General features: G+C 33.3%; 2 protein-coding genes and 1 non-coding gene across 6 annotated transcripts in view; 1 reads left to right on the top strand and 2 right to left on the bottom strand.

The window, feature by feature from the left end:
• Positions 1-2,229: 2,229 nt before the first annotated feature.
• On the bottom strand, positions 2,230-13,079 carry LOC111001567. Its single transcript, XM_022271500.2, has 11 exons — positions 13,029-13,079; positions 11,885-12,464; positions 10,958-11,114; positions 10,130-10,292; positions 9,140-10,054; positions 7,651-7,879; positions 6,182-6,596; positions 5,016-5,142; positions 4,228-4,339; positions 3,271-3,432; positions 2,230-2,625 (listed from the first exon to the last, which is right to left on the bottom strand). Exons 2-11 carry the CDS (start codon positions 12,446-12,448, stop codon positions 2,533-2,535), a joined length of 2,937 nt encoding a protein of 978 aa, XP_022127192.2. The 5' UTR covers positions 12,449-12,464; positions 13,029-13,079; the 3' UTR covers positions 2,230-2,532.
• A 610-nt stretch (positions 13,080-13,689) lies between these two features.
• Positions 13,690-13,808, top strand: LOC123690409. The gene has a single exon (XR_006751072.1). It is a non-coding gene; the product is annotated as a 5S ribosomal RNA (ribosomal RNA).
• A 493-nt stretch (positions 13,809-14,301) lies between these two features.
• The window catches only part of LOC111001565 (apical junction molecule), a 54,628-nt gene continuing 53,737 nt past the window's right edge, over positions 14,302-15,192 (bottom strand). For 2 of the 4 annotated variants that reach the window (XM_045633822.1, XM_022271494.2), the window contains one exon: positions 14,302-14,635. In XM_045633822.1, coding sequence (XP_045489778.1) covers positions 14,439-14,635 — 197 coding nt within the window. In that variant the 3' untranslated portion in view covers positions 14,302-14,438. The remainder of the gene's footprint in view (positions 14,636-15,192) is intronic. The other 2 variants (XM_022271496.2, XM_022271495.2) reach the window with 2 other exon arrangements.

Genomic DNA, 15,192 nt, shown 5'->3' with positions numbered 1-15,192 from the left:
TTTAGGCGTCAAGGGTCACAACCCCCATGGAAATGGATATTTCGCGCGTAAACGGCTGCTATTAAAATAGGAGTAATTTATTATTAAAAAAGTTGCTATACTTTATTATTAATAAATTGCAATACTTTATTTAAAAAAAATGCTTTTTGAAGTTATACTTCTTTTGGCGCGATAGAGAAAAATGATGAGAGTGAATTTTAACGATACGCGCGCACACCGACACCTGAATTCGACATCGTAAAGTTAGGTCTAGGTGGCATGGAAATCGATAACTATCTTCAAGTTGTATATTCTAGTAATTTTATATTTAGAACGCGTGTTTCGTAATAGTACAATTAAACAATGTGAATAAATAAATATTATTTTGGTGTTTTTAAATCAATTTCATATACGACGGTGATAGTATTAACTAAAAATTTATTTATTTAAATACAATATTTTTGATTTATTTTATTATTAATCGTTACCGCATTTTGGTTATTTTTTCCATCTACTTCTTTCGCGTGTACATAAGTACACACACTCTTTTTTTATTTTTAAAATTGCAATACTTTATTATTTTTAAATTGCAGGTACCGCATCAACATAAATAAACTACGAAATCTCATGAATGAAAAGCGACAGAGTTCTCTAGAGAAAGCAATATGGTGGATGGAATATGTCGCACAACACAAGGGTGCCAAGCATTTGCGATCTCTGGCTTTTAATATGAGTACCAGAGAGTATTATGAACTAGATTTAGTGTTATCTGTAATATTGTTCGTTATGATTTTATTTTTCCTTGTCATTTGGCTTATTAAATATTGTTGTGCCTTGTGTATAGGTATTACACGTAAGACAAAAGTGTGTTTAGAGTAAATTGACTTTAAGACTATATATTATGTTAAGAGTTAATTAAATTGTGACCACCATCTTGCTTTACAATATTAATCAACCCACTGGCTTTTGGTCAGACAGAAAGTTATCACGACTTGATTGAATATCGATCTTTAATTAACTGTCTAGAGATTCAATTAACTCTCTGATTTAACTACTTTACTGCGACATATACATATAGATTTGACAATTAAAGTTCTGTACAGCCTGTGAAATGTGTCTTGAATTTTATATATGTGTAAGGATCATCTGTATCGAGTACTTATGTAGTGTATGTTTTTTATAACACAAACGGGCAGGAGGCCCACCTGATGTTAACTTATACCGCCGCCCATGAAAACTCTCAATACACAACACTCTCGCGTATGCGTTTCCGGCCTTTTAAGATGTGAACAATTGACATTACGAGAAAAAGTTTAAATTTTGTAAAATAAGACGTTAATATTTTAAACAAAAGGAATCATAACATCAAAAATCATCTGTCAATTGTAGGACCACATACTTTTCTCGTCTGGTAAGAGCGGCGATGTCATGGACATAGTATTGCCAGTAAATAAAAATTAACCATTATAAGAGAAATAATTTGTAGTCACGCTAACTTAATAATTTATTGAAATGTCTTAATAATACAATGAAAATAATATACTATTATCTAGAAAATATAATTCTAGGCTTAAAGGCAGAATTAGGCAGGATGTTGTTGGGGCTGTCGCGGCACAGTAGCGCATGGGGTATGTTTGCATACCTGGGTTCGTGCGAGTACCAGCAATATCCTGATAGTTATATAAGAATATGCTGTTTTGAGATACTGGGTTCATATACATGCCCATGTACCTGGTGTCTCAAATCAACGTAGACTTATGAATTTAAATGTTTTTTTTAAAATAATTTTACTAACATAGTTATAAGTTTTACTATACTAACAATATATGGTCTTAGTAATTGGTCTGAAATAAATGATTTATTTAAAAAAAAATTGATATGATAAGTTTTGTTACCTGTATTATTAATATATCTTTTAATATGCCTAGCAATCAAAACTGTTCGATAATTAAAACAGTGCCATTGTAATTAACATTGCAACGAATAAATATAAATACATTTTAGTTGAATGGTTGTAAGATGTTAATAGATAAATATATTTGAGAGCTGACAATATCAGTCTGACATTTCAAAATGGCGACTGTATTACTAATTTAAGCCGCCAAGAAATGTATGTAGAATTCTAGCACTATACATCTCGAAATGTTGCCTAGAAAAACCAGAGACTATTTTATAAACTATGATTTAATTAAAACAAATAAAAAACCGCTTAGTAATAAACTTTATTAAAGTGATAATTATTATGCTTACATAAACAGTGATAATTGCATTTAATTATGTCACAAACGAAGACAAACAAAATAATTCGTGTCAAAATGGCGTTTCTACGTATTCAACTTGAGACAAATTAAATTTTCGACAATCGAGACCCGCTAACGCTAAACAAATATAATATATGGGAAATATTAATGTTAATAATGAAAATATTATTCAAAAACTTAATAGCGTTTACATGTAAGGTTTAGTAAAACAGAGATACAAATGAGCTAATAATCAGTTAATGTAATTAATAAGAAATTGATATAAATATTGCACATTCAGGAATTAAATAGTTTATAATAACGATATATACTTTTCAAAGATGTCCATATTGTTATCTTGGGTAGTTTTGTGAATTTCTACATCTCCATCCGAGGTTAAAAGGGCCTGCAAATTAATAAAAATTAAAATTATGCACTGGCTGGAACAATAAGCGTGTTTTATCTATCTTTTCTAGGTCACATGATCAGGGGAAAGGATAAATAGAGTAAAATAGTCACACAATGGCACCCAAGAGAAAGAGAAAGAGAGACAGACCACAAAAAAAGATGGGACGACGACATTAGACAAGTCGCGGGAACAACATGGGGTAGAGTGGCCATAGAAAGGCCCGAATGGAGAAGATTGGAGGAGGCCTTTGCCACCTGGCAAACGGACACGCAAAAATGGAACAAAAATAACAATCTACGAAAAAAAAAGAATATACTGTCATGTCCAATAAAAGGTTATTATATTATGCGTCGTATCGAGAACCGCGGCTAAAAAATAGTCTACCCAAACACATAACAGATAGCTTAACACTATCCAATATAAATTCTTAACTAAAAAACTACTTTTACATGCAGTTGTCGCGCTCAAAACCAAACCAAAGCGGTTTTCTAATGAACAATTTGTAATATATTATTTTGTAAAATAAAGAAAAAAAATTATAGTGGCTGGAATAATAAGCGTGATTTATCCATCCTTTTACCCTTTACAAATACTAGAAAGAAATTTAAGCAATAAATATATGTATTAATCAATAATAATTACCACATTCCGATCTCTGGCAATGCATCTCTTCGCTGTTCTTTCATACACCTTGTATGGACGTATATCACTTTGGGTTAGGTTCCATACATCCAAACGATTATTCACAGTGGACATTATATAGAATGGGTCACACTGAGACCAGACCAATGAAGACACTGTGAGCTGGAACAAAATTTGTGAAACTCATGTAAAATGAAGAAACATACTGTATAAGGTGGTATCAGCGCTGGTACTCTTTAAGGTCTTGGCCTCAGGTCAAGATCAAGAAGAGAAGTATCCGCTTCGAGATAATTATTCGTGAATAAAGAAGAGTAGAAGAACCTTGGGCGGTACCCGGTGCGGAAGTTGGTGGTGAAAAACATCCCGATTGACTAGAAAACATATTGTGTGGTTTTATGAAATGTGTTTTTTTCACATTATAGACATAAGTAAAATTTTATGGAATAACATTCTGTAATGTAAGTGTAATGTATAACTGACCCGCTACCGTCAAAGGAATTTGTATGAGTCACGTGATAAAGCTAATGTCACTCTCATACAAATTCGATTAGCGTTAATGCCTATCAAAAAGCCACCTTGTCTGCCCCTTAACTTTCACCCTCGTACGTCAAAAATGCATTTTGATGAAACCCTTTGATGATCGCGAAAAAACCGACAAAGGATGGTTCGCCGTGTATCAAGTATCGTATCACGATACAGTATCAAAATACATACGTCCATAACACCGACCGTGATACGCGTATCGAATACGAGTAATGTAATCACGTTGATGATACTTGCCGTATCAGATACGGCAAGTATCATTAACGTGTATCATTTTGCGTCCAAACTAGCGATCATGATACGCGCCGAAGCCAACGGAAATATGTACGATATACCGAAATGCTACAAATGTGGACCCACCTTTAGAAATATGGCTGAAGATAATTATAACGAAATATTCTCGTTGACACATACCTGAGAATCTATATATTGACAATCATAATCAATTTGCTTAACCGCCACAGATCCCAAATAACGACCTTTGCTGTCGGCCCGACATTTTTCCAATGGAATGGGAGGAGAATTCCTATAAAAAAAAAACTTATTTACGCCACATAATTGTATTTATGTCGCTGTAAAGTACTCGGAACGTTTTAAAGTAATCTACAAACAAAACATTTATATCCCAGGGTCAGTTGGATGGTATATGTCGCAACCAACTGGCTTAATTAGCCGTTCAATTAGCCAGTTGATCAAACAACTAGGCAGATCCTTGAATCGATGAGGTTTCATTACTTGCTTAGCCTGTTCACCGTTCATTTAAATTTAGCTCCAGTTTCTGCCACTCTCAAACTCGAAACGAAACTCTTCAAACTGTCCATATGGCACACCACAGCTTAGATGGTAGACCATCCAAATCCAAATTTTAAGGAAAATAGAATAATTACAATGGAAGAGTGTAGTGACAACAATAATATGAATTTAGTTGTCACTAAGGATTTATAATTTTAAAATATTTTTGTATAATTGTTTTAATTATCAACTGTTAGAATTGAAAACAATGTTTCGATAGTGTCGGTGACAGCTTTCAATATACAACACCTTTGTTAATCTGTGGAACAGTTGAACAAACTTTGTATCGCACATATCTCCTAGGTACAAACAACTCCAGTTCTAGAAGAACACTTGGGTTTCTCAAAACTCTCCGTAAGACTTCAAGTACAGGTGAATTAGGTGACATATTAAATAAATATTGTAATTACCGACTGTCCAATGTAAGAAGAACTCTGCCCTCCAACAAAGAACATAGATGTATGGTCCCCATATCGGTGGCGGCTAAAAAGTATGGCAGACCTGACGTTTCTAAAACCGTTACTGATGAGGAATCTCCTAAAACATTAAAAACAATTGAAATAAAATTTTATTTTATTTATTTATTCACACTTCGTTGCTAGAAAGAAACACAAATAACACAATATATATAAATTACAAGGGATGCAACGGGCGGCCTTATCGCTAACAAGCGATCTCTTCCAGGCAACCCTAGTAAGAAAAGAAAACAATAAATAAAAAAAATGATGAGTGCAAGAAGTGATTAACCAGAAGTTATATAAAAAACAAAATATATTTATATTAATCTATAGAACCTTAATCTAGAGGAAATAAAAAAAAACAATCTAACAACAAAACAAAGCTGTAATTTGTAGACTCATTGAAAAAGGACCTGTTTTAGCCGACTTCAAAATATGAGATTATCATATTAACTAATTTTCGTTTCTGGAAGCGGTTTAATAGACTGTACTACTTCTATAAGAAAGTATGTTTGTCTACAAAATAAACTAAAAAGCTAATCTTACAGATTCAAGAATAGCAAATAGTGAATTACATTTACCTAAAGAACAGGAGATACAAGAATTACATACGTCACGATTGATCAGGATATGATAAGGTTAGGAATAAAATTATAAGCTGTTTCACAGTAAAATAATTTAGGTTATTGTAATCTATATAAAACAAGAACCCGCCAAAAAGGTTTCTAAACAAGATGGCGTCACAGGTCGATGACGTGCCACGCATATAAATTTTTAGTTAATTTCAATTAAAAATATTCTACGAGGAAATCAAACTCTAGGACATATCAAATAAATTTTAGTTTCTTATAAAATGAAACACAGTATGTAAATTAAAAAAAATAAAGAAAGACTGAAATATAAATTTCCAAATAGACCCCGCTCAACAATCAAATTGCCTCCCTGTGGGATATTGGAAAATACAGACATAGATAAATAACATGTACCTGACAGTATTTCTGATTTATATATTAAAGCATATATTTTAAAGTAGCAAACTTTTGCACATTATTTGTGCATAACAACAAATAATGTTTATTATCTGTGGGTAATAAGCAAATATCTAAGACAATACATACCCGTAACATACAACCTGTCAATGTTAATATTCCCGCCAATTCGTTTAAAAATCAAAACTTCACCACAATTCTTTCCAATCAAATAACTATCAACATTATTATAGTTGACAATTTTCAATGCGTTGCAAACAATTCCGCTCTCCCAATTCGAATTTTTTTCATGTGTCATGGCGGATTTTGGACGGGAATAATTTTTGCCTTGTCGTCTATGGATTAGTCTCTTCTTGGCTTTGTTTAAACTAAAATCCATTTTCAGTTCATTTGGCACAATATAGTCGCTTATATTAATGTCTTGATACTTCTCGAGTTTTATTTTTGACCAAAATGCCTTTCCCAAATCGTGCGATGTATTTTTATTTTTCTCTTGAATTATTGAATAAATAATAACAATTCCACGCTGAAGCAACACACAAATCTAAAAAAAACAATTAAATATTGTTTTATTTATACAGTTTCACATATTGATTAAGTTTTTTTTTTAGTGGGACCCCTACATCTTAGCCTATCAGGCACGCAATCAGCCAGATTTGTGACGGAGTGGCTAAGCAGCAGGGTAGTGTCAAAATCTCCCCTTTCCTAAAAAGGGACATTATTAACATGGAGGGTTGGCGTCTCCCGCCGGGCCCGGGCGACAACTACTCCGGAAATATTGTCATAATATTTATGGGCGAGTTGGGGCCCGCTTTAAGTTTATTTTAGAAATTTCGCTGCATAACAATAAAGTCGATATCATTGTAGCGACAAGTATGCTAACAAAACGATGACGCGCTCACAAAGTATTTTCAGCTTTATGTAGTCTCATCAAGGGCTAAAATTCCCCGCACCCATACCTCGCTGTATTAGCAGGGCGCGAATCCACAGGGGGCATACGCCCTTACGGACCAAAACAGGCCGTCCAAACAAGAAAAATGACTAATAACTAAGATGGCAAGGCAAGTCAGTTAGACGATGATGTGTGCCAATGGACTTTGTATCCGGCTAATAAATAAATTCAAAAAAAAAAGACGAAGATGTCAGGAAAATTCACTTTAGCTTGGAGGAACTGTCCACCGTCCTTTATCCACAGTAAAAAATATTTGATCACGAAAATTTAAATGTGCAACTATTGAATTATTAATACTTTTACATACACCTAGTAATAACATTGTTTTGCGTTCCAAATACGCCCACGAAGCGCTGCCTAACTTCATTCAAATATTTTTTTTTATCGGAAAGGGGGGCAAATGAGCCTACGGGACACCCAAAAGGTCTTTGAAGGATGCTCTTTTTTAATCAATTGGAGGTGGTATCTCCCGGGGATGTTCCACACCGGGAGTTGGTGTGGCGAGTTCCACAGATGGCTAGGTTGCAAATGAGAATCTACTTCTCTATTCAATAACGTCTCCCTACTTTTTAATTGCAATAATATTAACGTATTGTTCGTAGTACCTGTTTGATATCAAAATTTAATATAAAACCTCTTTACTTACCTGCCCCAAAAGTTTATTCCCATTTTCCAAAATCACTGTGCTGCCAGTAACGAATTCTAAACCTACAATTATATCCAATGTATGGCCCAATTCTAAATTTGAAGCGCTACTCGTATATGCAGATTGACGTAACTTGTTGCCATATGTAAATTTGTTTACATCATCATTAGTGTTGCCAGATCCTAAATTCCAATTTGCATCTTCAGACAGATCCCATAAATGCACTGTTCTAGAAAAATGGTGTTACCTATATTGCTGTCATAAATAAACTTAAAATTAATCGATTGCAAAATGTCTTTATTACATTGACATGCCTATTTAATGCCCGCAATAAATTTAGCATTTAATATGTTTTCGTTTATTTACGTTCAAGTGTTACCTAAATTAATAAATGATTTTAAAGTTTAAACTCTTTCATTTAAAATATATGACAACTTTAGTTTACATAAGTGTTACACAAAAAAGAGTGTGTATTTATGTACACGCGTTAGAAGTTATACTTCTTTGGCGTATGGAAAAAAAGAACTAAAATGCAGTAGTGATTAACGATAAATATTAAAATTAATCAAAACGATTTAAATAAATAAATTATTAGTAAATACTATCACCTTCGAATATGATATTGATTTAAAAACACCAAAATAATATTTATTTTTTAATATAAAAAAAATAGAGTATACAACTTGAACATAGTTATCGATTTCCAAGCCACCTAGTCCTAGCTTTACTATGTTAAATTCAGGTGTCGGTGTGTGCGCGCATCGTAAAATTCACTCTCATCATTTTTCACCACCGCGCCAAAAGAAGTATAACTTCAACACCAGAAATTTTTGATAAACACAAAAAATTACCAGCAAAACAGCGGATTAGGTTCGAGACATGCACGTAACAATGCTTTCTTTAAAACCAATCAGCCCACTGCCGAATACATCCAGATCCAGATAAGTACTGTTTAATACATTAATATGGTGAAGAATTTGAAAGAGCGGTGCCTGAACTCCTATGTTGATTTTTACAGAAGGAATTTTTCTGATTTGAACCTTGGGAATGAATAAAGGACGACAATTTTAATACTCTGGAAGTTAAGTAGGTCTGAACTACTGAGTGTTTTGGATTAAATAAAGAGTAACATCAAAATTATTGACGCTGAGCAATATATCCTGAAACTTAAATGGAGATGGGAAGGCCACGGAGCGCGGTACACAGATGACAAATGGTCTAAAGCAGTAACCGAATGGACTGGTCCAAAAGGAACAAGAAACAAAGGAAGACTAATAGAGCGATAGGCTGACGGGATCGAGAGGGTAGCTGGAAGAAATTGGATGACGATAGAACAAAATAAATTAGGGTGGAAAAAGTTGGAGAAGGCCTTCTCCCGTATTCATATCTATTTTGTTTAAGTTATGTAAATTGGATGTGGAAGAATAAAGGCTTATTATTATTATTTAAGATCAAAATCACAGCCATATAGAATTAGTATAATACTCACCCGTCTTTAAGCGCAGCGACGAATATATCATCAGAGTCTCCTCTTAATCTCCCAATTTCTACCTGTTCTTTGGTAATTAATACTTTAATGGGTTCTAATATAGCAACATTCAAGTCCCATAGACATAGAACACAATTGTGTTGGAGCGTTACTTCAGTGTTACCATGTATTGTTATTACTAAATTCGTTTTCGTCTCTGAAAACACTACACCGACAATTTTTGTGCCTTGCAATATCTCGAATTTGTTTAATTCTTTACTTGAAATTGAAATATAGCCAATACTGAACGGGTATTTTTTATTTGCAATTAAATTCGTTGTCGTGTTGCCAGTATTTCTGCTCAAAATATTGGTTATTCTACCATTAACTTTCTTTAGAAATTTCAGTAATTTGCTTACATTGTAGTCGCATTTAGTTTTTGACATATAAATGTCATATGGCAACATTTTGTCATCACCAGCGCCATCTTTCTGTTCTAAATATATTCTTAGGGCATTTCTTTTATAATCTTCGTCTACATCACCATCGGTTTCTTGATTATATTTGATTAAATTATTAATTTTAAGTTCAATCTCATTAGAATCTCTTTTTGTTTTAACACTACTTAAATGAACAGTATTTTTGGTAAATTTAATTGGATATTGCGTCCATTTATTGGCATATTCAATCTCGTCAGTTTGAACTTCCTCAGTGATACCATCATCAAAAGTTTGTACAGCAACTTGCGTGTAATTGGCACGACCAAATGTCGCCATATATAACTCGTAGGGAATGGGTTTCATTTCGAACAGTGTAAATGACATTTGGTGCAGTGTTACCATACTTAAAATATCTTTCGCCCGTTGCTTTAGTTTATCCCATATGCGTCGTTTTCTTCTGTTTTCCTTTGATTTTGTGAAGTCGATGAATAGAGGTCTGTAATCATAATTTATAATAAGTTTATTAAATCATACAATATTATACTATATTTACAGCTGTTCTAGAACATACCGTTCTAGAACTTCCACGTGCACAGTCTTCATGCTGGAGACAGCACTCGAACTGGACATATCCTGAAACCCTTCATCTGTTAGAGACGTTCTCTTCTCTGTATCTTCTATGATGAATTCCATTGGCTTTGTTTTCGCTGATCGCTCGCGCAGGTCGAAGTTGCCTAAAAGAGATGTTTTGTAAGATTTAGGTGTTATAAAATGGTATCGAAAAAAGTGCGTGCGTACAAAGTACACTGTTAGAAGAGTATATTAATTAATTAATGTAAGAGCCCCAATTTATGATCATGTACTAGTATAAGATAACTCTATGTATTTGTATATCTATATTCACCCACTGTATACGTGTTTATGATAATATAAATAAACAAAATTAGTATTTACTGCACAAGACATTATGCGACAGAATTGCCGTCTAAAGTTCTACATGAATACATCAACCAATGCAGCAAGCCGGTTTCCTCATGATGTCTTCCTTCACCGTTCGAATGTTAAATGCGCCCGAAAGTTCATTGGTGGACAGCCGATCGAACCTTAGGGATGAGCTCGTTGGAGCCACTAGCTCCAACACTGCATCATCACGTAGTAAAATAATTATAATTTTATATAATATTTAACTTAGTATATAAGATTCAAATTTGTTCGACGTCCTGTTTTCTGTAAAAAACTTTTTTTTCGATGCTTTATAGAGAAAGGTTTAAAAAGTAAAATTATTAAGACAAAACAGATGCAGAAATTCGAAATCATGGGTGAATCATCATGTGAAGAATCCATCCAAGGACGATTCTGTAAAAAAAGGACTACGGTGACCTGCTATTTCAACTCTTACCAGAATCCAGCATATTCTCTTCTTTCAACTGTTTCTCCGTCTCTTTCTCACTGCCCGATTCTTCAGTGTGAGTAGAACTGTGGTAAGAGTCAAAATCAGACTCGTAACTTTCGAAATCGTCTTCATAACTAATTTCTTCTTCACTTGGATCCTTATCCTGTAAAAAGTAATATTATCCACTATTTAACTGATTAAATGGAAAGAATCAAGAGTAAGAAGAAGCAGAGGGTGCCCCAAAAAAATATATAAAAAATCTCGTAGAAGCGGTAGCAGAAAGGGTCCGATCAATGGTACTAGGACGGAATGGTACGGATCCTATATATATATTATATTAATATATATTATACATATATATATATATATATATATATATATATATACAGTCTCAAACAATCAAATCTCAGTTGTATATACTTTTAAAATGATTGGAAATGAATGGGGCTTTTATAATTATTTATTTAACCAACGAGATTAGTTTTTCCCATTATCACTTTCAAAGCCAAATGTCTCGCGAGTGCGTTGCAAGAAGAATTGGTTCGCTCTTTTTTTGAAGCAGAAACTAGTGACTAACAACTAGAGGACTAGTGTCAATGTCACGTATTTCTGACATGAATAAAGTCTTTACTTAAATAAATAAATCAGTGGCGCTACAACCTCTTTAGGTCTTGGCCTCAGATTTCTGGATCTGTTTCATGTTCATTTTGAAATCTAATAGGCAAGTAGCTGATCAGCCTCCAGTGCCTGATACACGCCCTCGACTTTTTTGGTCTAAGACATGTCGGTTTCCTCACGATGCTTTCCTTCACCGTTCGAGCAAATGTTAAATGCGCACATAGAAAGAAACTCCATTGGTGCACAGCCGGGGATCGAACCTACGACCTCTGCTCTAAAAAGTCTACTTAAAAATATAAATAGTTAAAACTATACCTTAGACTGTTCACCATTTAGATCAACGTAAAAAACTTTCGATTGAGCTTTTAATTTCTTAGTTAAATTCATCATTTCACTATTATTATCCACTTCATTTAAAACCTTAACTTCGTGATCTTCTAAAGTCCTAGTATTCTTCCTTTCTCTTTCCTTATCAACCTTTATTTCCTGAGGTTTCTTTTTATCTGCCTCAATCGACTCCTGTTTGCCAATTCTTCGTTTCGCCATCGGCGAATTTACCGCTACCGAAAATGGCAACACTTTTGCCCTCGGCTTGACAGATTCGATTTTTGACATGGCGGGAATTGGCGAATTTTTACCTTTCAATTGCGTTGAAGGTTTTATTGACGTGGTAATTAAATTCGACGTGGATTTTTTAGTTTTCAATGCGCTTTTTTGTCGTGAATAAATATCAGCTGTGCTTGATTTTTGGGGGACGGAGCGTGGTGTGCTGACACTGTATACGCTTCTCTTTAATCTTTCATCTTGTTTCGTGATTGGATTATCATCTTGCGTTTTTTCTTTTACTTTTTTGGCAACTGTTTTCTTTGACGAATTCATTGTTCTACTTAAACACCTGCGAAATAATTTGTACTCATATATAACAATTTAAAAAAAACCTTTTTTAATTTATTTATTACTTAAATTTTATAGACATAGAAATTGAAATTTAAGGAGAAATAAAATCGTAATAGTTTATTTTCGTGTAGTTTAATCAATAAAATCATAAACTTTACCTACATCTGCTACCTACATCTACACTATTACTTTCTGTTATATCGTTTTTTATAAACATCTCTTCATTAAATTTGTGTAGAGTTTAATTAAATTGTCTATTGTTTAAATCAATTGAAATTTATTTAAAATTAAATTTCATAATGTTACGTATAGTAAAAACTGTGTGCTAGCCAAAAAATTAACACGAAACACAGAGATCGCTAATTAATTCATCTATTTCAATACTGCGTAATACATAAGTGGCAGAAAAAATTGTACTATACCTAAATGATTTAAACACATATTTTGTCTTTATAAAGATTATTTTTATTATATTATAATATATTCTATTCGCCAAGCTTGATATAATGTTTAAATGTCATATTAAGAGCCGATAATAATAATTATTAAAAAGATAACTTACCATGAGTTAAATTAAAATGATTAATTCTTAAATCACTAAAACTTATTCAGTATTTATATCCTAATTCGATGACACCGACATTTTCTAATGTATTGACGTTGCGTTGTCATGGCAACGTTCATAGATATGGTAGACTAGTGATTCAGGTAATGTCAAGAAGACAGTTTTTTTTATAGACCAGGCGGCAAACGGGCAGGAGGCTCACCTGATGTTAAGTAAATATATAACGTTGTTATGTATTGCAATATGCAGTCAAAAGAGAGACATCGTTTAGAACAACATATCGGTTATACTGACCAATATGAAAGGTCCCGGCTGAATTCTATTGTATGTATCAAGTTCTTAATAACAACATCATCGGCTACGACTATCGTTATTTATGACAAAATATGAGAAGTTCCTTCGAATTCATAACAAATTTTTACTGTAATTCAATTTATATAAGTATGAAATTTTTCATCAATGTTTTTTTATATTTTTATGTAAAATAACCAAGTGACTGAGTGTAGAGTTGATGAAAAATTAATTTTAATTGGTTTGTTTAATTTCCAATTGGTGTATACAATACAATTTTTTTTTGAACGAAGTTTCTTATCGCACGTTGCTAAAGATTAACTCCAAACGTTGAAAAAATCTTTCTTATATTTTCGACTACGCTATTGCCAACGTCCATACCACGTTGAATACACCGGTTCTCGTCCGATCACCGAAGTTAAGCAACGTCGGGCGAGGTCAGTACTTGGATGGGTGACCGCCTGGGAACACCTCGTGATGTTGGCTTTTTTCTTTTCGTAGGGATAAGAAATGAATTATTTTTAGAATAACTGAACTAAATTAGTCTTGTTTTTTTCGAGAGATCAAGCGTACACCAGAATCCCTGTACAATAATTACGAGGTCCTATATAACCTATTTTCCTTGTAAAATACGGTTACATCGTCGACTAGACTATTATTCATTTGTGCCAGTGCTCCTCGCTGTTTTAATGTGTGTATAATCTAAATAATTGTTAAGTATTTTGTGTGACGTACTCTCTAAGACACAGAATTTAATAAAAATATTAGTTGGAGACTTATTCTACTTATAGTCCCATTATCATTTCAATTATCCAAGTATAAAATTAAGATTGATAAAGCGATTTTATACCCTTAATGGAATATTATTCCAAAAATCTTTAGTTAAATGTCTACAATGTGAAACGAGAACCACACAACATTTAGTTTCTGTAATATTATTTGTTATGTTTTTTTGAAACGAAATGAGGAAACAAAGAAAAACGTTTTTGTATTGCATATATTTATATTTACGCATACATAGTCGGAGTCAAAGTAACAATTATACTCTGCGAGACTTAAATCTTACTGACAACTCGTAAATAGATAAAAAATTGCGAAACAGTCTATAATTATTGTCTATGATTGCTCTTTATTTATGTTTTCAAGTTGTTTTATTCTGACTGGCACTTGTACGGCTGGCAGATCGACGCTTTTGGCGCGACGGCGGCCATTTTGTGAATCTGCATTGGCGGGTTTTAATTCGGGCGGGAGAGGCTCGAGGTCAGGCAACGTTGGCCTTTTACGCGCGACTTCTGGAGTTTTTAATATTCCACCTGTAAAAAAAAATATTATTCACTCGACATTATTTTGATATTTGATAGAATTTAACCCAACCCAGATTTAAGATAAACTCACTTTTCGACGGTCTTGACACACTAAGGGCCTGTTTCACAATGTATGGATAAAGTGCCAAATAGCTATGCAACACATAAATTATTCGAAAGATAACTAAGTAAGATAAGTTCCAAATAAGCTACTTCGCATTTCATAACGTATAGCGCTATCTGACAGTCGTGAAACGCAAAAATACTATTTATCCTACCAATAAGTAATAAATAGCTTATTTGGAACTTATCCGGACATGTGAAACAGGCCCTTAAGCTAATCGAAGTTTTGAGTGTTGCCAACTTTGGGGTTTACCACCCAAATTTACAGTAAATTTTCCGGGAGGCTTAAGGCGGTACATTTATTAAGGGGGTTTTAGTATTAAAGATTACAAGATAAAAAAGCGCGATTCTATTCAATTTAAATTAAGCCTCAAAACCAATAAACTCAACCAAACAAACTCTAAACATAACTGAATTATCAAAAAACTGTAGAATCGAAATTT

This window comes from Pieris rapae, chromosome 24 (assembly GCF_905147795.1).
Source record: "Pieris rapae chromosome 24, ilPieRapa1.1, whole genome shotgun sequence".
Classification (NCBI taxonomy): domain Eukaryota; kingdom Metazoa; phylum Arthropoda; class Insecta; order Lepidoptera; family Pieridae; genus Pieris; species Pieris rapae.
This window is presented reverse-complemented; position numbering and strand designations above follow the sequence as displayed.

Coding starts and splice junctions, on each gene's coding strand:
- LOC111001567 (XM_022271500.2), bottom strand. CDS start 12,448: ATGAATTCGTCAAAGAAAACAGTTGCCAAAAAAGTAAAAGAAAAAACG. Junction 11,115..11,884: donor TAAATGGTGAACAGTCTAAG/GTATAGTTTTAA, acceptor TACTTTTTACAG/GATAAGGATCCAAGTGAAGA. Junction 10,293..10,957: donor AGAGAATATGCTGGATTCTG/GTAAGAGTTGAA, acceptor CATCTCTTTTAG/GCAACTTCGACCTGCGCGAG.